Source organism: Brachycentrus maculatus, unplaced genomic scaffold, assembly GCF_059751285.1.
Source record: "Brachycentrus maculatus isolate JH-2025_06_01 unplaced genomic scaffold, ASM5975128v1 h1tg000297l, whole genome shotgun sequence".
In the NCBI taxonomy this organism is placed as follows: domain Eukaryota; kingdom Metazoa; phylum Arthropoda; class Insecta; order Trichoptera; family Brachycentridae; genus Brachycentrus; species Brachycentrus maculatus.
The window spans coordinates 794255-820152 of record NW_028281048.1 but is presented as its reverse complement, the minus strand read 5'-3'; the positions used below and the strand labels follow the sequence as shown (position 1 = coordinate 820152).

General features: G+C 32.4%; 2 protein-coding genes and 2 pseudogenes across 5 annotated transcripts in view; all 4 read left to right on the top strand.

The window, feature by feature from the left end:
• The first annotated feature begins 192 nt into the window (after positions 1-192).
• Positions 193-3785, top strand: LOC148304934 (uncharacterized). The gene is made up of 5 exons (XM_088267474.1): positions 193-467; positions 586-675; positions 1439-1584; positions 3018-3259; positions 3653-3785. Exons 1-4 carry the CDS (start codon positions 407-409, stop codon positions 3138-3140), a joined length of 420 nt encoding a protein of 139 aa, XP_088123600.1. The 5' UTR covers positions 193-406; the 3' UTR covers positions 3141-3259; positions 3653-3785.
• On the top strand, positions 3653-6619 carry LOC148304933 (nicotinamide riboside kinase 1 pseudogene; annotated as a pseudogene). Its single transcript, XR_015838269.1, has 2 exons — positions 3653-3785; positions 5998-6619. The product of XR_015838269.1 is annotated as a nicotinamide riboside kinase 1 pseudogene (transcript).
• A 5060-nt stretch (positions 6620-11679) lies between these two features.
• Positions 11680-14212, top strand: LOC148304932 (nicotinamide riboside kinase 1 pseudogene; annotated as a pseudogene). The gene is made up of 2 exons (XR_015838274.1): positions 11680-11791; positions 13545-14212. The product of XR_015838274.1 is annotated as a nicotinamide riboside kinase 1 pseudogene (transcript).
• Positions 14213-20626: 6414 nt separating this feature from the next.
• LOC148304931 (unconventional myosin-Va-like) overlaps positions 20627-25898 on the top strand; it is a 195696-nt gene continuing 190424 nt past the window's right edge. Inside the window, exon 1 of one of the 2 annotated variants that reach the window (XM_088267478.1) lies at positions 20627-21070. The gene's annotated coding sequence lies outside the window, so the exon portion shown is untranslated. The remainder of the gene's footprint in view (positions 21071-25898) is intronic. The other variant, XM_088267479.1, reaches the window with a different exon arrangement.

Here is a 25898-nt window from a genome sequence, read left to right as displayed (position 1 = left end):
ATAATTTTAAAATCATTATATGGATACTTGAGAGAGTGGCTAGTACATAATAAGTTTAAAACATGAGTAAATTCCTAAAAAAACTTTTCGTTGTTTCACGTAGACTCCGAACGTGATGTAAACAACAAAACTATTTTTTTCATTTGGCAATTATAAGGCATTAGCCAAAGAGATTTACCGTATAATTTTTTTATATAAACCAACAGCTGTCAAATGTCGAAAACCATTCACCCGACGTAACCTCAATCTTATACTATTTCTTTCGATTATTGATTTCATTACTTAGTGTTTCGCCATGTTATCTCGTGGATGCAGTTGTTAATTCCGTTTAAGTTGATTTATATAACATTTACAGTTTTTATCTCCTTGTGAGAATGGTGAAAATATTCATTATTTAAATATTATAATGTCGTCGGCCTTATTGAGGAAAGCACTAGAAATTGTCGAGGCAGATCCGAAACTTCGAGGTGATTATCAAATTATTTTATTTGCAAACATGTTTTTTATTGATATTTAAGGGACTAATATGTTCTTTTTTTAAGTATTTTATGTTGTTTTTGTTAAATTTAGCCATTCATGTTTTAGGACAGAACAAAAAGAAGAGTAAAGGCGTATTTGATTTGATTCCCGCTAATCATAGAAATATCAAAACCGTCGGAAAGGGTGGCAAAATAGGTACCTAATTATTGTTTATTACGCTTATTTTAGTGCTAGAACTTGACGCTTGATGGGCTTTTAATAATGATACCTAATACATTTGAACTACACCTGGATATACCCTTAGAGAACCTATATAACTTGTAAGAGGAGTCTTTTATTTTCTTTTGTTAGTAACCTCTAATACAGGTAATCCTCAATCAGCACATTTCACCGACTCTACTAGCTACTATTCCATTTTTTTAAAGAATAAACATCTATGATGATCAAAGGTGTTTTATTACAGTCTACAGCTATACCAAACTTCTCCTATCTATTGATATTTTTTATTATCTATAATAATAATAATAATATGTTATAAGTTGAAAAAAAACCACCATTTTTTCTTTGTTTTGATAGCATTCCTTCACTCGGAGCTCACATAGAAAACAAGTTAACATCACAACAATAAGATGCTGTGTCCTTTACACCATCTGAGTGGGAATAATGTTTCAAAACTGAATTGTTTACCTCCCCAATCGTAAATGACTTGTATTTTCATTAAATCAATCTGATTATCCAAAATATTTCTTTCTGTCATGTTAACAATGCTTTTTAAATTCATAAAAGTGATATTTGATGTTCCAGCCTTTTAGCTAATGCACACAGAAATCCAAATTGCTAGTTTTGTATTTTTTTTCAAATTACAATTGAATTTTCTTGGGATCGCTGCATAATGTTGAATGTATATGCCCATTCCGACTAGTTTTTTTTTTGACAGTATATGTCTTTATTTTTTTAGAAAAGCGAGCAGTTTTTAACATTGGCGATCTAAGCTCTAAAAGGAATAAGAAGGTATTCAAAAACCCCAATACAACACTCGAAGAGAATTTGAAGAAACTTGGTGTTTTGGCCAGTTCCAGCATCAACGAAGATATTGCAGAGAAGGTTAATTATGTTTTACATAATTAAAACTCATTACCGATGACCGATGTAGGATAGATGTTCGAATATGGATACAAGGAATGAATGCAAGCTTGAGATAAGCGTTATCAATTGATATTATTTATATTCAAAGCATTTACTTTGTGGTCAAACATTTTAATTGATATTAGTAATGTTAGTAAATAACCACTCACCGACTACTTCTGTCTACCGGTTTCGAGACGTACCCGTCTCTTCGTCAGGACATACACTACAATTTAACAATCATGCGAACAACACTACACCACACCCACTTAGTACTATTCACATACACTATCACTACACATGCAAAACATGCAGAGCGAGTTGTTAGTCCCACCATGCTTTTGGGAAACTGATGTTTCCCAAAAGCATGGTGGGACTAACAACTCGCTCTGCATGTTTTGCATGTGTAGTGATAGTGTATGTGAATAGTACTAAGTGGGTGTGGTGTAGTGTTGTTCGCATGATTGTTAAATTGTAGTGTATGTCCTGACGAAGAGACGGGTACGTCTCGAAACCGGTAGACAGAAGTAGTCGGTGAGTGGTTATTTACTAACATTACTAATATCAGTTATCAATTGAATTCAGAAAGGTGTGTTGAGATGGTTTTGGACATGTGAATTGAATAAGCAAAGAAAGAAGATCACAAATTTATCTTACGGTTCTTTCCTCATTCATCCAAACCATCTCAATATTCTTTTCTTAATTTATCAATAATGCTTATCGAATTAATTCTTATATCCAAGAATTAGAAAGCCAGGACTAATCACATTGCGTTTTTGTGATTGGTGTACAAGTTGAACCACGTTGATCCAATGCGGTTTTCTATGGACCATTTGTGATGTCAAAGAAAAAAGAAGATGGTACAAAGTGCAGGACTGGGATGAAATTAAAATTGACAGGATTGCACTTTGTCTTCATGAGAAACATGTACAAGGTGTCGATGAATGTAAACACATTGTGTGCTGGATACGCTTAAGCGTCTTTAACATACTGTTGGTAGAGAGCGGGAGATGTTTATAGGCGTTCTATTTGCGTACTTTTGGTACTACGCGAGATGCCAAAAAATATTGTACAGATAGGAGTTGGGTTTGCAGTTAGTTGTGATTGGTATATGACCCGAATTAGTATACTAATTAGGGTCGGGGTGGATGAAAAAACCGCTCGACAACAATGCGTTAAAAGAGAAAAATTAACATTTTGAGTGTGTCCAAATACTTATCTATCTCCAATTACAGGAGTTATTTTCATATTATTTTTTGACATCTCATCAAAGATGAAGACTTCCATATTCTTCTTCATCTTTGATGAGATGTCAAAAAATAATATGAATTTATATATGTTTGATTTATATATTATACATGTAAAAAATTATATATAGGTTCTTATCGAAATTATAATTCTTCTTGTTTTAGATTGTCAAGCGTGCCAGATCCGGCAAGCCTCTGATTGAGATTGAAGAAGAGAAAGAGGACGAAGGGACCGTTTTTACGGAAGAAGATTTTCAAAAGTTTGAAAAGGAATATTTCTGCTCTTAAATTATCAATGACTTTATCCACTGCACTCCTTGGGAAACTTGTACTCACCGCTGCAATTTTGGTTTTCTCTTATTTTGTTATTTGGCTGACTATTCTGCCTTTCACGGAGTTGGAAGAAGGTAATTGTATTTAAGTTTTTTCAATATTTCTAATGAACAATAGAAGTTTCATCTCAAGTTGAAACATATATAATATCTACAACATTTTGAGTGTGTCCAAATACTTGTTCTCAAATCTGGATTATCTCCAATTATTGAAGTTTTTTTTCATATTATTTTTTAACATCTCATCAGAGATGAAGAAGAATATGGAAGTCTGGGCATTTACGGGGCTGTAATGCAATGTGTATGTTCAATAATGGTGAACGTTACACAGGTGTATATGAAGTGATCACTTAGCCAGGCAAATGCCAGATTGTAAGCCCTGGATTGCCTAGGCTCCATCGTCTTTAGTTTAAATATGATATCAAAAATAAGCAAATAATTCCATTTAATGTTAAGATTTTTTTTCAGACCATTGGCTCTACAAAGGTTTTATGGACCGCAACATTGCTCTACTGATCACATACCTTTGGAGTTTCATATTTGTTGGGTCATTAATGGGATTCACCCTGTATCATATTTACCAATATTGTTAGCTCTGAAGGTAATATACCCCCTTTTTTTCCATATTTTCAAGACGCATAAAGTTTTCCATGTAGCTATATGTACTAATTAATAGAGGAACCCAGAGACAACACTGATGTTTTTCTCTGATCTAAAAATATATATGTGACATCCCTTGGAGTGAATGATATCAAAATTTGAATATGTGTGATGTTAAAAAGGTTTCCCATGTAGCTATACTAATAAAAAGAGGAACCCAGAGACAGCACTCATGTTTTTTTTGATCTGCAAATATATACATATGTGACATTCATTGGAGTGAATGATAGCAAAATTTGAATATGTGTGATGTTAAGAAGCAGATTTAGGTCATGCTTTCAATGCATTTTAGTTGTGTAGTGCATATTGGAGTGCACATTTCATAGTTGGTTCAAACATATTATTGTAGGTCCTTTTAATAATTTGCTAAATTTGTTCTATTCGTGTATATGTATATCGTAGTCATACAGGAGAAAGTGATCAAGTGCATTTTTTTACAAAAACGTGATCATTGACTATTTGATATCTTTCTTGCTTAATATTGCCCTGAAAACATCCCAAAGGATTTTAAACTTGGAAGTATAATATATTGACTTGTTAAAAATTGATGTTATTTTCTTGCCAAGCAAAAGTGACTTAACCTGTTAACCGGGAGTTAACTTTTTAATTACGCAACATACAATGGGCGAGAACTTTTTTACTTGGAATGTCAGTATGTCACGCCCGGTGGACGTGATTTTATATATTTTATTTATCTTTAAAATAAATCAAAAGACTGAAATATATATTTTTTCATTTATTTTTCTATAACTCGCAAAGGAAAAAACAAAATTACAAACAAATAGAAAATAATTCATGTCGAAACATGTATGGATGACTAATTATCTTTGTTGTTCGAAAATATAGGTCCCGCCCGTTCCAGGGCGCAACATATATTTACAGGACGTATTCATATGTCCTACCTGTTGAAAGTGACTTATTGATGAATGTTAGCAAATCTAAGATTATGGTTTTTGAAAGAGAAGAATGCAGATCTGAATGTGAAATATTGGTAAACGGAGAGATTCTGGAACAGGTAGATGATTTCGTTTATTTGGGTAGTATGTTTTCTAGGGATGGAAAGATTGATAAAGATATAGAAAGGAGAGTGAATGCTGGGAACAAAGTGAACGGTGCACTGAAATCAGTTATAGCAAATAAAAACCTATCAGCGGAAGCTAAACTGGCAGTGCACAACGGAGTCCTGGTTCCAACTCTAATGTATGGAAGTGAAACATGGAGTTGGCAAAAGAAGGATGAAAGTAGACTGAATGCAGTCGAAATGCGATCTCTCAGAAGAATGTGTAACAAAACGATGTATGATAGATGTGCGAATAGTGAAATAAGGAAAGAATGCAAAGCTGAGATAAGCATTATCGATAAAATTAAGAAAGGTGTGTTGAGATGGTTTGGACATGTAGAACGAATGAGTGAGGAAAGAACGGTAAAACAAATTTATGAGGCGAATGTTAGCGGGAAAAGAAGCAGAGGAAGACCGAGAAAAACATGGCACGATCAGGTATGCCAAATACTTGAAAGTGGTCAGGTTAGGAGTCGTAACAATCGGCGGGTATGTATGAGGAGATGCATGAACGTGGAAGAGGCGAAGAATGTTTGCAAGGACAGAGTGGTGTGGCGCTCTATTCTCTCTGCCTACCCCTGCGGGGAAGCGGCGTGATGGTTAGTTAGTTAGTTAGTTACCTGTTGTCGATATTATTTACGTTTGACGTATTTATACGTTCTGCCCTGTTAACAGGTTAAATAGCCCTCCTGAATATTTTGCGTTTTGGTAGTTGGTCACTTTCTCCTGTACGACTACGATATGTTGATATTAATCATATTTTTATGTGTAGGTACTGAATACATATATGTCTATATGAAACGCACACAGCATGTTCATGGGTAGAACATGTTCATTACATGTCATCCGAACAATCCAAATACCTTATTTATAGAGTCAATCAAAAGCTGAAATATTACTTTATTACCATACATATTATTATTATTAGTCTGATTGCGAGACTAATCTTATTAGTCTATTGATATTATGAAAATTATATACAAGTATATATAAATATCATGTTTATTAATGTGTCGATTAGTTGTCTGTCTCAAAACACTGATAACCTACTTACATTAGTAATTCTCTCATCAATTCTGTAATTCTCTTATAGGAAGATGTCTGCGCAAGATAAGTGGCTCGTTGTCGGCATTACGGGAGTGACGTGCGGAGGAAAAACTTCGCTAGCCAATAAGATAAAGAATAAATTCGAAGAGTGTGTCATTATAAGTCAGGACAATTACTTCTACCCGGATGACAGCCCGAACCATGTGAAGGTGCAAAATTTGGACCATAATAATTATGACATCCTATCCTCCCTGGATATGGAGAGAATGCTCGAAGACGTGATGAAAATATTGAATTCCAAAAATCCCAACGGTCAGCCGAACCAAAATAACAATATGACCGAGCATCTGAACATTTTGGTCATTGAGGGGTTCAGCATTCTGAACTATAAGCCCGTCGCTGATCTGTGTGATCTTAAATACCGAATAACTTTAGCGAAGGCCGAGTGCATCGAACGTAGATCCAAGAGAGTCTACGACCCGCCCGACATTCCAGGTTACTTTGATTTGTGCGTGTGGCCGGAGTATTTGAAGTATAATGTGGAACTAATGGTGCAAGAAGATATCATTACCCTCCAAGGAACGGATGAAAATTTGCATGAGAGTGTTTTATCAGATATTGTACATAATTTAATGGAGAAATAAATATTTTTTACTGTATTCTTCCATGTAAAATGTTTTTCAATACAAATTATCCTTTTCCCTCTAAGATTATCCATTTAAAATGTTTACAAATCCTTGTTTTTTTTTGTATTTCCGTTGTGAAAATATCTGTAAAATAAAGCAAAGGTGTATTGGGAATTTTCACTATGAATTTCCAATTAACCTTCGAGTGGAAAGATATTATTTACATTTAAAAACACCGTTTGTTCAGTCGGTAAAACATGTGACTATCTGATAAAGGATTTAATTTTGTTGTATCTTCAATATACAGCGTTGGTAGTCCAAATCCTGACAAAATGTGGATATATTATGGGGCGGTAAGCATGGAAAGGTTAATGTTTGTTCTTCGAGAGTGTACTCCTTAATTTCTATACTATTTTTATGATCTTATTCATAATCCACAAATCCACCGTATCAACAAAGTATCAAAAAACACATATCAACAAACAATTACGGTGTTTGAAAATGATGCAAAATGCATCGAAATACATGTCACAGTAGATTTTAAGAAATAGTGGTATTAACTAAGTAAAACATGAATTAAAAATGGATAGATTTTACCACAAAGTGACTGCCGAATCAATTAATGGAAAGATGATGTGATTAAAAGTAATTAATAACATTTTGGGTGTGTCCAAATCTTTGTTCACAAATATAAGTTTCTAATTTCACTTGGGAGCTTATAAGCTGCATAAAAATTCAAAATCTTGTTTTCAGGCATCTCTACAGAATGTAAAATAATTATAAAAAGAACCACATGTTTCATTTAAAGATAACAAGCGTAAATAAACACTACTTTTGAAAATGCACGCTCTCTTCTGACCTACCCATGACTTAGACGCTCGCTCATTCGTTTGCGGATTTGTAAACAAAACAACATTTGCCTCTTTCAAATGGACCACCTGTGTGTTGCCAGATGTATGGTGTATGTATTGGGTCCAGATTCCAGAAATAGTATATTCATTGTTGTTCCTCCCAAATCGGTTCAACCGAATGTATTATTTTATTTATTATTTTCATTTCGATACTGAGAACACAACTTGGCCTAGGCAGTGGATAGATATTGTCTTATCCTTCAGGGGAGATTAAAACTTAAATGTATTATAAGGTGCCAATTTGTAACGACTAATGGTACAACTTGCAACTTGATGGCGAGGAAGACGGAAAAGCACAATTAGGAACAATTTTTTATTTTGCCAAATTATAAGGGTGAGAAGAGGAAAGGCCGCGCCAATCAATTGAGTCCAAGCACTATGTCTTGCTTCTAAATAGTACTAAGGTCTGAACACAAAGAACACTGTTATGCGTCTAAATTGTAATCAGTACTGAACTATGAGGAAAAGGCACAATGTATTCCGTAGATTCTAATCAGTACTGAATTCTGAGTACTCTGAGCCCCACTTTATATTATTGCCCCACCCTTTATATACCATTCTACTAATGTGCAAAGGCAAATAGCCACAAGTTAGAAACAGTAATTTTGAGATAAACGAGTTTAAAGTTCACTTAAAATTATGCTTTTTGCCAAAACATGTATCAAATAAACACAATATTGCGGCTATTTGGATAATGAATATCTCGGTAAAGAAAACAGATTATAAGAATACTTTGAGCTGTGTTACGCCAAACAGCTACAACTTGAGTTACGGCTATTTGCCTTTACACATTAGTGTATGTGTGGTGTGAAAAGTTTAAATATTTCATTATAATAAACATAAATATGCTCGCAATGAGTATATGTATATTTCTTAGTTCGAACCCACTCTACCACAATTTGATACCTATTTCTAATAATGAGCTGCTTAGGCTAACAGAAATAGTATGAAATTGAAATATTTGTGTAAATAATAAAAAAAAACACAAATATTTCTCTTTTAAAAAAAAATTAAATAACGATACATAATATTTAAAAAAGTATATTAATTCTTAAAAATTCCTCCATATTTTTAAGGTGCAAACAAAAATACATATGGGTTTTAATCTCCCCTGAAAGATAGGACAATGTCTATCCACTGCCTAGGCCAAGTTGTGATCTCAGTATCGAAATTAAAATTTGGGAGGAACAATTTGCTCACTCCTTTCAAGAACGTCATAAATAAAAAATCGTCAATTTTCAGTTGTGCATGTTTTCGGAATGGCCAGAAATGTACTATATCCCAGCAAAAGAGGCATATTTTTAACTTAATATTTACCCGCTACAGGGCAGAAAGTGTTGTTTTTACATTGGAAGAAAAGATATTGTTTAATTATTTTTAAAAATATACTAAATATTTTTCAAATTGAGAAAAAACCTTCAGGTTTTACCTAAAAAGATCTGTTGCACAGCAAAAAGTTCGATAAGTGGCTTGATATTTATTTTTAATGCATTGTATTATACTTTTAAACTTTAAAAACGTTCTCCTGAAAAATCAAGTTTTTTGATTTATGACGTTCTTGAAAGGAGTAAGCGAATTGTGGTCAACCTCATAAGACCTTGGCAAAGGTGGGAATAATTCATTTAAAAAAAAAAGTACCACACACATTATCGGTGGGTAAAAAGTGTGCCATTTTTGACAACTAATGTTTCCACAGCGAGTGTCACAAAACCCATACTATTCGTGCAAAAGGGCAAACTTCTAAACCGCTTTTGCAAAAAAAAGGAACTGATAATTTCAAAGAAATATTTACTTAATAATATTAGCGTTATAGAATATAAAACTTTATTCTTCTCCGTCTTATTCCTCATGACTGAGGGTTGTGACCGTTGTGGAAGCAATGACTCTTCTCCAGTTATCCCTTGACTGCGCTGCACGTAGCGTTCCAACCACTGAGGTGCCTGCTGCTGGCTTAACTTGATCGGTCCACCGTGTGGGGAACTTCCTCTCCCACTCTTCCCCTCCTGGCTACCGATCATAACTAGTCGTTTCAGGCTATCCTTGTTGCCACACGCATATTGAAATAAGCAATAAACTAAACGGAGTCCTAGTTCCAACCCTAATGTATGGAAGTGAAATATGGAGTTGGCAAAGAAGGTTGAAAGTAGACTGAATGCAGTCGAAATTCGATCCCTTATAGGAATGTGCGGCAAAACGATGTTCGAACGGTGAAATAAGGAAATAATGCAAAGCTGAGATAAGCATTATCAATAAAATTAAGAAAGGTATCTTGAAATTGTTTGGACATGTGGAATGAATGGTAAAACAAAATTATTAGGCTAATGTGATTGCAAAGAGGAGCAGAGGAAGACCGAGGAGTGTTTGGCTTGATCAGGTCGTGTTAGGATGTTTTGTGAGGTCAAGGGATCTTGCATCCCTTATGTCACTGCGACCATACTAGGTCTATTGTGACCTTATCGTAACACGTTACGATGTGAGAATTCGTACAGTCAGCTCGTTCCGAGTACTTCTCCGATGTTCGTATGTTCGCCGCAAATGTTACGTTACGACGAAATGTTCCGGTCAGTCCCCACCATAAGAGGAGGTGCATGAATGTGGAGGAGACGAAGAGTATTTGTAAAGACGTGGAAAAAAGTGGACAAAAGAGTGGTGTGGTGTTCTATTCTCTCTACTTACTCCTGTGGGTTAATTAGTGTAAACCAAACATACCTCTTGAAGTCGTGTCTAAAAACGGGTAAATCCCCGAAAACTGAGAAGTCTGTTCTCGTAATCTGAGTTAATTCGTATGACGCATATAGAGGCATTTCAACATACTAATTCGTTATAGAGATGGGTAAGATCCGGCTATTTATAAGATCTGCATCAGTAAATTTGTATCATTTTAGTGATCCATTCACTAAAACCGGATCAAATGAACGATGGATGAAAAAAATATGATACCATAGTTTTCGCTCCATAATTTACCGGCTACATTTTCTCTGTCTCTTGTTTTAAATCCCTCGATCCAATTTTTTTTTAAAAAATTCCAATCTATGAATCACTGTATCGGTGGATAAGTGAGTCACTGAGCCAATGAAATAATTATTTTTCAAACTATTATCCGCAACAATGGTGCATAGGGCACTGCATAATATAAACGCAGTGTAATCTTAAAAGGTGATCAGTCCTCCGCTTCAGGTACCAATCCAGGGTAATATTGAATAAATATTAGAGTGAAAAAAATAACTTCTATTTATTTGACCCCCCCCTCTGGGAATCGAACACGGGATCACCAGAACGGTAGTCAAGCGTGCTGACTATTACACTACGGAGGCGAAGGTTGAATAAAATTCACTCGAAATTGGAATACGGGTCAATTAGATCCGGTTATCCAAGTAACAATAATTCACTTTTATAAAGCATTTGCTACTTTTGGTGTATTCCTCAATTTTTTATTACTTTACAAAATTAATCAAGCGATCACTTAAACCAGTCAATGAAAGGTCGTAAGCCAGTAAATGTCGGATATCCATGTTGTTCTTTATTCATTTTCCAAGTGACAAAAGAAATCTAGCTACGACTTATCACCACCAAATCATGGCCCTACTTAGACTACAAATTTATAAGTTTTATAGCCTATACCTACTTGTGAATGAAATTACTCTTTGTGTTTAAAGTTACTGTAATTTCATGTAATTCATGAGTGAAAATTCTAAGCAAAAACACTCGCTATCTCGCCAAAGGCATGAATTTTAACAGTTCAATGATTTTAAGTTAGCAATGAAGTAATTTAAATATATGATTTCAGTTTTATTATTTGATTTGTAAGTTTTTTTTAGGATACGAGTGAAATCAATAAAAAAATCTAGAATCGAATCCTTCGAAAATAACGAACGAGTTCAAGTACTCGAAATAACGAAAGTGAACGGGTACTGTCAAAACCCCATTAGTGCTGATTACATAAAAATGTTCCTACAAGTTTACTCACTGTTTATTTGACAAACTCAGATATTTGATTCCCGACTCGAATCATAATTTAAAAAATAATATTATATGTTCTGACCAAAACAAAGCATTTCTTTCATTCAATGAGATTAAAGGATTGCATGGGTACCTAATGTTATCGCATGACATTCTTGGAACAAATTGTTAAAAAATGAACATATAATACAAGCAAATTCGTCATTCGTTAAATATTTGTCTCGTAAGTCGGTCGATTAGTTAAATTTATTCAGTTCTTCTTCACTATAAAATAGTTTTAAAAAGTAAATTCGTAACTGCTTTTTTTTGTTTGAAATACTTTGGTATCTAATTAAATAATCAGGTGAGTTTGAAATATTTATTATGTAATATATTTAGACTTTTCAAATTTCTGAAATATTTAACCGGTACATCGGAATGCCCCCAGCGTACATCACAGTGAAATAAATGACCAAGTAATTATCCTAAACAATCCTTCCCAGTTAATTATTTAAGACTTTTTTGTCACCTATAATCAAATTATGATTTGTCCGCCTCCGTGGTGTAATGGTTAGCGTGTTAAGCTACCATGCTGGAGGTCCCGTGTTCGATTCCCAGAGGGGGGTGAAAATAAATATTAGTGATTTTACACTCTAATATTTATTTAACATTACCCTAGACTTGTCCTGTAGGATTGATCAACTTGCCTTCATGTAAGTAACGATCGAGATAACACTGCGTCAATACGATGCAGTGCCCTATGCACCATTGGGTACGGATAAGGATTAGAGTTAGAAGAAAAATCAAATATTTTCACGGGGACGTGAAGTAAACCGGCCGGAACACCGGGATTTTGTCTGAAAACCGGGGCTATACTGGTCAAACCGGGACTTCTGGCAAAAATTTCTGGAAAGCCCCTCTCCAAGCACAAGTGCTAAGCCTCTTTTTTGGAGAGGCACATCGTAACTAAAATGAGAAATATTAAAATGTCTAGTTAATATATTAATTAGAAATGTCTAATTAATATTTTTTTTAAAGAGAATTTGTGTTTTTATTATTTACAAAAATACTTCAGGTTTATACTATCTCTATGAGCCTAACCAGCTGATTATTAGAAATAGGTATTAAATTGTGGTAGAGTGGATTCGAACCAAGAAACTCTGACTCAAGAGTCCGCGACACTAACCACGGGACCACAACCCGATACAACTTAATAAATTGTAATATTTTTTAAAACAATATTAAACCAATGAAAAAATATTTTTTCTGCATTAAGGGGTATCAAAACACATATAAATGATTTATCATTCTAACATTTTTGACACAACCCTGGACTGATACCTGAGGACTGATCACCTTGCCATCATATCGCTCACTCCTTTCAACAACGTAATAAATAAAAAATCGTCAATTTTCAGTTGTGCATGTTTTCGGAATGCTCAGAAAATGTACTATATCCCAGCAAAAGGGGCATATTTTTAACTTAATGTTTACCCGCTACAGGGCAGAAAGTGCTGTTTTGGCATTTTTAAGAAAAGGTATTGTTAAATTATTTTTTTAAATGTACTAAATATTTTTCAAATGGAGAAAAAACATTCAAGATTTACCTAAAAAGATCTGTTGCACAGTAAAAAGTTCAATAAGTGGATTGGTATTTATTTTAATACATATCATTATATTTTTAAACTTAAAAAACGAACTCACGGAAATCAAGTTTTTTTTAAATATATATTATATAATATGACGTTATTGAAAGGAGTGAGCGATTAACGATCAGAATAACCCTGCTTCGATACGTTGCAGTCCCTTGTGCACTATTGGGTGCTGATAAAGTTGAGAAGAAGGAATAATCTAATATTTTTTCTTTATCATCATAGTGTCCAGATTTATCACCTCCCTCCTCTTTAGATCGACATCAATGTATCTAAACTAGTCAAGCCCGTTAGAGCTATCGTGCACTATCAACTTTTTTCATTTACGAGTATCCCTTGTAGCCTGTAGAATGCCTTGGTCTTACTCCAACAACTTCACGGTTGCGCGACAAAAAGTTGCGCAATCCATCTCGAACGTTGTATTTTATTACTTAATTGATATGTCATCATAGTTTGTATTTGTAGGCAAAGATGGCAGAGGCTAAAAAGTGGATAGTTATCGGGATCACAGGAGTAACGTGTGGTGGGAAATCGTCACTGGCTCATAAAATACGAGAAAGTTACGAGAGCTGCGTAGTTCTTCACCAAGATCACTATTTCCACCCGGATGATAGTCCGATCCACGTGAGAGTCCCAGAATTGAATCACTTCAACCATGATATTCTCCAGTCTTTGAATATGGAAAGGATGCTACAAGATGTTCATAAAGTAATCTATGAAACAGAGCCGAGTACGCTCGGTCCAAATGTTCTAGTCGTTGAAGGTTTCTGCATGTTGAACTATAAGCCGATCGCAGATTTATGCGATTTGAAGTACGCGATAACGTTGGACAAGGAAGAATGTATCAGACGCAGAAGCAAGCGAGTTTACAGCCGCCCAGACGTTCCTGGATACTTCGAGTTGTGTGTGTGGCCGGCGTATCTGAGGCATCACGAAGAGTTGTTGGGTCTCAGTAACATCACCATTCTGGACGGAACCGATGAAAATTTATTCCAACGAATTTTAACTGATATTATCTCATTTTCATAAAAAAATCTTTTTATTTACTTTCGTTGGAAAAACCAATAAGTATGTATTTTTTAATTTAAAATTTTACTCGGCAAATACAATTTTTTTTATTAAAATCTGTTGTGACACGTGTTTCGATGCATTCAATACATATTTTGTTTGATTATGTTGTTAAATGCTTCGAAACACTTGTCAATACATTTTAAGAAGAAGTGGCATTTACCAGTTTTTTTTTTCAATCATAATTTTTTTTTACATTTAATATTAGGTTCTTCAAAATTAATTTCTAATGTTTCGAATGTTAATATCTTTTTTTTAATTCAACGGGTTCACTGTTTCCTTACTATTATATTTTAGACATGTTCACCAAAGACAATTATAAATTATGCTTTTTTCATAAATAAAATAAGTATTAATTGAAAAACATTTTTTTATTATTTGATTGTGAAAGTTATTGATGGGTTATTTTTTGACATCTCATCAAAGATGAAGAAGAATATGGAAGTCTGGGCATTTACGGGGCTGACGACCGTCATCGGCTGGTTTAAGTGGCCACTTTACACACGTGTAACATTCACCAATTCCACCCATTATTGACAACCACACTACTCAAATTCTTGGAAGTTCTATATATATGAACCAATTTAGAAACCTTGTTCTTGAATCACTAGAACTTCACTAGAGACATCTATTGGTGAGATGTAAAGAAGTTTTTTTATTAAGCAGAAACTCTTATATTAGTATTGATGTGATGTGATATGATGATTAGTATGATAGTTATTGATGGAGTTTGAACAATGAAATATTTGCGAAAACTATTAACCGTTTTGTACATTAATAGTTTTGAAAGTTTTTGAAATTTTAACTCGGTTTCGAAGTTATTTGGATACGTTTATAAGCAGAGTTTATAATATTCTGCAAATATTTTTTATTTATACAACTTAATTTTGGCTTCATTACATTTTTGAATTTGGTATAAATATCAAGTTAGCTGCTAACATCCTTATATTTGACAACGTTTTACACAAAACTTCCCTCTATCTTTTTATTCAATCACGTTATTATTTCATATGTTTTATAAATTGAAAAAAATAAGTAAGACTTAAACTTTATACAATTTTATAAAGAAATAATAAATAATTTGAAACAATAATTCACATATTGTTTTTAATTTATTAAAAATTATTACCGATTTATTAACAAAACATAATATTTTAATTAATGTATTAATTTTAAATCAAACACAGATTGGAGTTCTACAAATTAAACGCCAAATCAATAAATAAATAAATAAACATAATATTGGCGAGTACGGCCAGCAAAGCAAAAATGTATAAGAAACAGACAGTGAATTACAGATTGAAACCCAACAACTTGTACACTGTTTCTTTTTATACATATATTTAGTAATGAAACCCTGAAGAGGGCAACAGGTTGTTGCCGAAACTAGTTGGTTAATAAAAATGTGAGTGGATCAGAACACAAAGTATTTTTATTTCTCGAAATAATATATTATTAGTTTTGCTAGAAAATCCCGAACAATTTTTAATTATTGAGATAAAGCATCTCCAACTCGTAATGAACTATTAGTGACCATCAAACACTAAAGGGAGAAATAGATACTGATAAGAGATCAAAAATCTGTATTCGTTAGTTTTTGCGGGGTAAACTTGAGCCTTAATTATTCATTCTCAAATGGGATTCTATGGTATGTATACTATATCTTAGGTTTACCATGGCAACGTTCAATTTACATAGATATATCTATTATATTATCATAAACTCTCTCCTTGCGAATTACTTGTTTATAAAATTAGATCCAGTAAAAAAAATCATTTACTTTCATTAGCAATTTATTGACACGTGTTTTAATTAAATGTTTCTTTTATTTTGACAATAATTGAAATAATGAAAGATGTGGGGACCGCATTGGATCATCCAATGTTATAAAAACTTAATAGTTTTTTTAAAAATATTATATAAAGGTAAGTTGATCAATCTTGTGCTCTAGATTCTCGGGTCTCGAATTGGGAAATACAGATATTCGATGGGATACCGATGATGTAAGAGAAGAAGCTCAATTCATATTTTTTATCTTACTATTTAACGAAATATTTTTTCAATAAAATTCTAATATCCTCCATTATATTATACTTCTATACGTATTTATTTTTTGTGACAAATTGATACCTTGTTAAATTAATAAATCGCTATATTTTGTTATCTGATTCCTAGTTACATTAATAATTCGTTGTATTTCGTTATCTGACATCTTTGCGGATTATGGGATTCCTTGTAATTATTATTTTTAAACTGTAATATACGGGGAAAACAGTTACCGGAACCAGAGATATGAACAACCCGGAAAGCCGCTCCCGTTTGAAAGATTCTTGCAAATATATCTCTGGTTCGTAAGATCCTTACTTATGTAACTTCAGGTTGTGAAATTCTAACAAGCATGGCTCCGGTTTATTAGATTCTAGCAAACATTACTATGATTCATGAGATTTTTTGTAATTGTGTTGCGGATCGTGAGATTCTCATAAGTATGGCTCCGGTACATGAGATTCTCGCAAGATGGCTCCGGTTATTGAGATTCTCACAAGCATGGCTCCGGTTCGTGAGAATCTCGCAAGTATGGCTCTGGTTATTGAGATTCTCGCAAGTATGGCTCCTGTTCTTGAGATTCTCGCAAGAATTGTCTTGGTTTGTGAGATTTTTGCACATGTAGCTCCAATTCAAAAGATTCTTGCAAGCATGCATCAGGATACATGAAATGCTCAATGGCATTCTTCGGTTCATGAGATTATAACTATTAAATTCCCGATTTCTGAGTTACTCAGAAGAAGGCACTAAAGTAATTGGTTGTCCAAAATAATGGAAACTTTTAATGCAGTACAATTCCTATTTTTCTGCTTATTATTTTAGAAGTAAAAGAAATTATTGTTTTCTAATACAATACGTTTTAATTTATTATTACTAAGCATAGGCATAGGCGGGATCAGACCCCCAGGAAGACCACCTAAACGATGGAAGGATAGCTGGTCTTCCACCTCTCAGGAGCGACTCGAGAATGACAGGACCTAGTCCTAAAAGAAGAAGAAGAAGAAGATTACTAAGCAAAGTTTTTAGTGTTGTGTGTAGTGTGTAATTAGGCGTATTAATATTATTCATTTTGTCCAAAACATGCCAACTTTCATATAATGTTAAAGGCGGGATGTTTGATGGCCCGCAACATGATTTTCTTCAAACTCAGGTAAAATTTAACGCATCGATTTTTTTTCCTCAAAACACCGTTTTTGTATTAAAAAAAATCAGTTTTTCTTCGAAATCAATATACGGTTTTGAAAAGGAAAGAGTTATTGAAAGGTAAGAAGTTAAAATATTTTTCAGTACATATTCTTAAAAAAAATCATTCCAATATCCATTCTAAAACAAAAATTTTGCATAGAGACTCGCCTGGCTTCTCGCGCAGCTGGTCACTTCCTGAATTTTGTGTTTTACTTAATACCATCACTGTCTTAATTTTTTAGGAGTTTTTCTGTGTAACTATGCCTATTTTTTGTCAAAGTACCCAAAATTGAGTGATACATAACTACTATGCCTTATATTGATAAGTATATACATACATTTCGCATCGCAGCACTTCTTTTAATATCAACCCGCAAGAAAAGAAGTTTAATAACAAAACAAGTTACAATATACATATGTAGATAAATATATATATATATATATATATATATATATATATATATATATATATATATATATATATATATATATATATATATATATATATATATATATATATATATATATATATATATATATATATATATATATATATTATATATACTATATATTTGTATATATGTATATCTAAAAAATAACTACTTTGTTATAATAATTATGGTTTATTCATACATATTATGTCAGATGATTGTATATACCTTTACAATATTCTGATCGAACGGTTTCATGTTTCATTTCCATTTTTTACCCACCTTGTTCAATATCCACAATACCAAACCATATATAATGATTCAGGTACATATAGCAATACCCCGACTTACGACAGAATAACATTCCTTAGCTTTGGTCGTAAGTCGAATTGGTGGTATGTGAAATTCCGTAATTTTTAAAATTTATTTTATGTTTAATGTTTTAAAAACAAAATAATCGTACCAATATACATGTATATACATATATTTTTATCATCATACGTAATGAGTCGATAACAATGTGAATAAACTTATCTCAACAAAGATGAAAAAGAATATGGAGGTATGGGTATTTACAGACCTTACGACCTGTCATTGGCTGGTCTAAGTGATAATTTTATATACTATTCTACCCATGATTGATAACCGCATTACGCAAATTTTTGGAACTCGTGCAAATATCATATTCTCACGTCTCTTCATATTTGAGTTTGCGACAGCATCTATGGTGGATTTGAGAAGGTTTTTATTTAGCAAAGACCGTTTTATTTAAATTTATGCAAGAGCTCTACCGATTTATTTCACATACTGGGAGACGCCGGAAAACGTGTTTTTTTCTAACTTGTAATTTGATCAGTTACTTTAATCACATCATTTTTGGTGTGTAGATTTGTGAACAAGTATTTAGACACACCCAATATGTTGTGAAACTTATACATATTATTTTTAAGGGTTACTCGATTGATGTTTATCGATTTTACTGCGAGTTTTGGGATATTGAATTTTTTTTCGATGTTCTAAGTCAAAAGATCGCAAGTCGAGGATTCGTGTGCCTTTATTGTATAAAGCATTATTTGTACGTAACACGGTAAGACGCAAGCAAAAAACACAACCCGCGCTGAAACTTCAAATGTAGGTCTTCATGCGTCGTTGACCGGTATATAAAATGTGAGAATAATAATGATAATAATATAAAAATAATATAGTGTATATGTAGGTAGGTACTGGCCATTTTCTTTTGTCTCATATCGATGTACGATATAGGAGACATCTTGCGCTCTGTGTGCAATGTAGTAGGTACCTCATATGAGTAGTCCACTTGCAAACCACGTCATATTAAAAAAATAAATTAGCTAAAAAGTTTTTTAGCTAATGGCGTATGAGATTTAAAATATTAACGTCTTTCTTTAATATTGTCTGTCGAAATTCGTTAAATTAGGAATAAAATGGAATATAAAAATCAATACTCACTATGCCGATCGACAGTTCACTTTCAAAAATCTCTTAATTACTGTAAACTTTCTATATTGCTTAGTGTCTCATGCAAAGTTGTGTAAATTGTGGATATCGAGAGAGAAAAACGTACTAAAGTTACCTGGATCTTGGCACTTTAAATTTAATGCCTCTATAAGATCTAAAAGGTGTGTTGAGATGGTTTGGACGTGTAGAACGAATGATTTTCAGATTTTTCAGAATGATCAGTGATTTCTCAGAAGATTGTGTGACATAACGATGTATGATAGATGTTCGAATATTGAAATAAGGAAGAAATGCAAAGCTGAGATAAGCATTATCGATAAAATTAAGAAAGGTGTGTTGAGATGATTTGGATTAGTAGAACGAATGAGTGAGGAAACAACGGTGAAACAATTTTATAAGGCGAATGTAATTGGAAAAAGGAGCAGAGGAAGACCGAGAAAAACATGGTACGATCAGGTATGCCAAATACTTGAAAGCGGTAACGTTAGGAGTCGTAATAATCGGGGGGTATGTATGAGGAGATGCATGAACGTGGAAGAGGCGAAGAATGTTTGCAAAGACAGAGTGGTGTGGCGTTCTATTCTCTCTGCCTACCCCTGCGGGGAAGCGGCGTGATGGTTAGTTAGTTTTAAAAAATTCCCTTTTTTTCAAGAAGAACAAAATGAAAATTCTGTTCAAGAAACTGGGAGTGAAGGGACTTTAATGCATGAAAATATGGACATAAGAGTAAAATAATATATTCAAATTATAATTTCTTAAGAGTATGTAGATATAATAGAAATATGAATATGTAACTGTTTAAAACTGCCTATACAGTTCGGCTGTCCAAATTCAAAACACAGTAAGGGACATTTTTTTTGTAGTACGTTTTTTTTTGCATTATTGGACGTAGTAGATTCTACTTACTCCAAAAGTGCAAAAAAAAGCACTACAAAAAAATGTCCCTTACTGTGTTTTAAGTTTGGACAGCCGAGTTGTAATTGAATGGAAGTCGCAAAGCTTTCTATGTTTAAAGTAGGTACTACTGCAAAACTGTCTATGTTTAATTTTAAAATGCAAATTAAATAATTATCGATAAACATTGATTTAATTTATTAACATAAATGACATGATCCTAGACTTATGTAATACGTAAACGAATGCGCTTCTTATCTTAACTACGAGAATAAACATTTTTATCAGTTTGTCATTATGACAATTTTTTTACATAACGTGATTTGCAAGTGGACTACTCAAATATAGGGACACAGTCAATATGACAGTTGGATGCACTCGGATCTCGCAATATAGCGGCAAAAGTAACCGAGATACTAATACTGCCGACTACCTATTAATTCCATTCCACGTGCGTCTGTCTCGCAGGGCAGACGTGTGCGCGAGCGATAAAACTCGACCCCACACGTTTTACGCGATCTAATATTTACAAAAATAAATCATTGTGTAATACTTGTGTTCTGAAAATAATTGACAGTAAAAATACGTTTGAAAATGTACTTTGAAACACGTGGCACAATATATTTTAAGAAATTGTGGTATTTAACAAGTAAACTTAAATTTAAAAAGTGAAAATACGACTGAAATTTCATGAAATGAAAACGTTGTTATTTGTTCTTTTTAAAAATAATTTTGTCGAATTCTGTGTTTAAAAACACATAAGTGAAAACAAAAAGAAACAGTAAAAAGTGATTTGTTTTGTGGTGTTAAGAGTTTGAAGGATATTGTACCATCAGGATATTTTGAGGAGACCTACAACCTTCTTAATATAAGGGAAAAACAATCAAGGTAATTTTTGTTTTTCCTTACAATTCTCAATATGTTTTTTTTTTTCAAATTACGCGATTAACAAACTGATATTCAACGTTTAATGTTTTATAATTGAAAGAGCTAAGAAATGTTTCCAAATAAATTATAATATTATGTAGTAGAGTGGTCAAAATCAACGAATCAGCGATTTCAACAAAAACTTTTATGATAAAGATATTATCTTGATCATAAAGGTGACAAACATTTAAATTTGTACATGTAAGTGTGTAAATATATTACATTGAATTTTTTAGTCCACCTTCATATTCCCTATGATTAGCGCATTTAGCTACCATGCTGGAGGTCCCAGGCTCAATTCCAGACCAAGGGCTTTCAAAAATAAATATGTGTTTTTTTTTCACTCTCATATTTATTTAATATTACTCTGGACTGGTACCTGAAGCGCAGGACTGATTGTCTTGCCTTCATATAATTAACGATCTTCTTAACATTGCATCAATATGATGCAATGTCATATGCAATATTGGATGCAGATAATAGTCGATGGCGTTGAAAACTAGAAACTAAACATTTAAAGTTTATTAAATTATTTATTTATTTTAGTATTTTTTTAAAGAGTATGCTGTTTGTTGAATAAAACACAAATTAATTTTAAAATAAAAATTAAATTATTTATACACATTGAAAAGTGGTTTCATTGCATTTAAAACAAATGACATAATTGGTAATTTTATGTCACGTAAGATTTATATGTCCGCCTCCGTAGTGTAATGGTCAGCATGCTCGCCTACCGTTCTGGAGGTCCCGGGTTCGATTCCCAGGGGGGTTTAATAAATATAAATGATTTTTTCACTCTAATATTTATTCAATATTACACTGGACTGGTACCTGAAGTGGAGGGCTGATCACCTTTCCTTCATGTGTAATCGATCGAGATAACACTGCGTTTATATGAAGCAGTGCCCTATGCACCATTGGGGTGCGGTAAGGGATTATTATTATAAGATTTATAGAATATTTAATAATTTGATTTTCCCTATAAATTGAAATTTGCGCATACAAAAATATTTGACACTAAATGTCACATATGTAGGTTGTATCGAGTCCATACCTACATAAAATATATATAGGTAGGAAGTAGATACAACCTAGAAATGTGACATTTACAATAGTATCAAATCTAGACAAATCCATTTACATATTTTATTTTTGAGGTTATCATGAACGACGTTTATATTTCTTAATATATTGCAATTTTATTCTAAATTTATTTTGCAAACTTTGTTTTTATAATAGCACTGTAAAAATTACTCAATTTCCATCTACTAGGAAATTTAAAATAATGATTTCACAAGCATATCACAAGTGTGACCCAAACATACGGCTAACACAGATGCAAACCTTGCATTAAGAATGTGAAACTTGCTTCTTATCGTACATATCGCTCACTCCTTTCAAGAACGTCATAAATCAAAATACTTGATTTTTCAGGAGAACGTTTTTAACGTTTAAAAATATAATACAATGTATCAAAAATAAATATCAAGCCACTTACTGAACTTTTAACTGTGCAACAGATCTTTTAAGGTAAAATCTGAAGGTTTTTTCTCCATTTGAAAAATATTTAGTTTTTAAAAAAAAAATATTAAACTATACCTTTTCTTCAAAATGCAAAAACAACACTTTCTACCCTGTAGCGGGTAAATATTAACTTAAAAATATGCCTCTTTTGCTGGGATATAGTATATTTTCTGGGCATTCCGAAAATATGCACAACTGAAAATTGACGATTTTTGATTTATGACGTTCTTGAAAGGAGTGAGCGATATGTGTAATAATATCTTCCCTTGAATCAATATAGATATACGATGCAAATACCTGAGTATGCATTTTTTAGGCCAGCTCTGAAATCATTAGGAATTAACAATATGCAACATTTTTTTAATCCAGATATTTTTATCAGAATTTGTCATTTAGAATTCTAATTCAACTAATAAATATCTAATTATATCCAAATTGTTATAATCTTGATGTGCCTTTATGAAAAATATAACGGCAAAATTTTAAATATAACGGTATTCGTTATGAAGATTTTTTTTGATCTAAAAAAATACGGTTATATTTCACAAAATCACATGATTTTATTATTATTATCTCTAACAAATTTCAGATTACACTACAAGCTTTCTATATAATTTGTATTTGTGAATTTTGTATTAATAATTTGTATTATTTATCTAATTTATTTTTTAACAAAAATATTAATAATGTTAGTATATAACCACTCACCGAGATTTTTATGTCTACCGATTTCGAGACGTACCCGTCTCTTCGTCAGGACAACCACTATCACAGCATGCAAACAATGCTATTGTAGTGATTGCCCTGACAAAGAGACGGGTACGTCTCGAAACCTGTAGACATAAAAATTTCGGTGAGTGGTTATATACTAATATTATTAAAAATTTTGTAAAAAAATATATACGTAAAAATGACTAACCACAAAGTAAATGCTTTAAATATTAATAATATTGAGAATATGTATTATTTGTATTTTATCTAAATGACGAATTCTTAATAAAATACAAATGAAACAAATTATTAATACAAAATTCACAAATATAAATTTCTACAAAGTTACATGTTATATAGATATCTTGTGGTGTAATCTGAAATTTATTAAAAAAATAAAAACGTGATTTTGTGAAATATGTATAACCGTAACTTTTTAGACAAAAAAAAATCATGATAACGAATACCGTTATATTTTAATTTTTAACGTTACATTTTTTATAAAGGTATTTCAAGATTATAACAATTTGGTTATAATTATATATTAGTTGTATTCGACTTCTAAATGACTTTGCAATAGTCATTCATCACTCTTGTAAAATGATTTTTGATAACGATTAATCCTTTTACGCAATCTAGACGTGAATATAGAATTATCTGAATGGACCTTTTCAAAATTAATCTTTGGTATATAAAATAGAAAAATAATGAATGTCTCTTTATCGACGAATAAAACCATAATCCTATTCAACTTTCGTTTAGGCCCAGTATTCGTTAAGTCGCAACTTTATTTTCTCTAAATCCAGGTAACATTTTACTTAGTTGATTTTTAAAAAAAAAAAAGTTTTTGTCTTGAAAAAAAGAGTTATCGAAAGGCAAGGAGTTAAAAAATCTGTTTTTAAAATACTTATATTCTAAAGAACAAAAAAATATCCAATATACGTTCTTTAAAAAAATCGGACGTGAACAGACATACGACTTCTCTGGTGGTCCCCTTAAGTAATGAAAATAATATTGAAATATTTTCTTACCTTTTGAACGATAGTAATAATGTACTGACATCTCAACATAGATAAAGCATTCGAAGAATATGGAAGACTGGATATTTACAGGGCATATGACGTGTCACAAACTGGTTAAGTGATCACTTTAAACAAGTGCAACATTCACCATTTTATCCACGATTGACAACCACGCTACTCAAATTTTCGGAACTCCTAGATAAATTGATTAATATTATAACATTGATCGAACTCATATCGCCCACTCCTTTCAAGAACGTCATAAATAAAAAAAACTTGATTTTTCAGGAGAACGTTTTTAAAGTCTAAAAATATAATACAATGTATTAAAAATAAATATCATGCCACTTTTTAAACTTTTTAATATGCAACAGATCTTTTTAGGTAAAACCTGAAGGTTTTTTGTACATTCGAAAAATATTTAGTATTTAAAAAAAATATTGAATATTACCTTTTCTTCAAAATGCAAGAACAACACTTTTTGCCCTGAATCGGGTAAATATTAAGTTAAAAATATGCCTCTATTGCTGGGATATAGAACATTTTCTGGGCATTTCGAAAACATGCACAACTGAAAATTGACGATTTTTTATTTATGACGTTCTTGAAGAGAGTGAGCGATATGTGCATACTGTAAACGATGAATATAATTCCCTATGTACCAAACATAGATATCTTGCAAAAGTTTTCGATAGTTATTTCCTATATTTATAGCGAGTCTTATATATTAACATATTGCAGGACAGTAAAACCTCGATATAATGGATCTTAATATAACGAATTTCGCATACAACGACAAAAAATATGGTCAAATGTAAAAAATAAAAACGTCCTGTTATATAAAAATATGATACATGCTTTAAATTCAAGTGTCGTCGCATGTAAACATTTTTTTTATTCGCGGCCACGATAATCATGTCATACGTCTACATATATAACTATATTATATGCATTTTCGTAATTTTGTAGAGTATATTATTTAAAAAAAATCTAACTTTAAAAGTTCGAACAAAACTTGATTACTTTTTCAAAGCAGAATTACCGAAAGCAAGCGCGTCGATATCAAACAGCAACGTCACTTCACGACGAGTGTCCGAAGACAATAAATACAATTTTGATTGTGTTTTGTATTGTTTATTTATATCTAAATAGAATATCAATTATTTTTTTCTTTATTAACGGCCTTTGCCAATTTGTACATAATATATTGCATGTATACTTTATGAAAATAATATAAAAATATACTACGTATACTCGTCTGCCTCCGTAGTGTAATGGTCAGCACACTCGGCCACCGTTCTGGAGGTCCCGGGTTCGATTCCCAGGGGGGTCAAATAAATATAAGTGATTTTTTAACTCTAATATTTATAACATATTACCCTGGACTGGTACCTGAAGCGAAGGGCTGATCACCTTTCCTTCATGTGTTAACGATCAAGATAACACTGCATTTATATGATGCAGTGCCCTATGCACCATCGGGGTGCGGATAAGGGTTTGAAATACTTTATGATAAAATAATATGTTTTCTC

Excerpts from the sequence above, each read along its gene's own strand:
- LOC148304934 (XM_088267474.1), top strand. The coding sequence starts at position 407 with ATGTCGTCGGCCTTATTGAGGAAAGCACTAGAAATTGTCGAGGCAGAT. Across the intron at positions 468-585 it reads GGCAGATCCGAAACTTCGAG|GACAGAACAAAAAGAAGAGT; the intron begins GTGATTATCAAA and ends TTCATGTTTTAG. Across the intron at positions 676-1,438 it reads CGGAAAGGGTGGCAAAATAG|AAAAGCGAGCAGTTTTTAAC; the intron begins GTACCTAATTAT and ends TTATTTTTTTAG.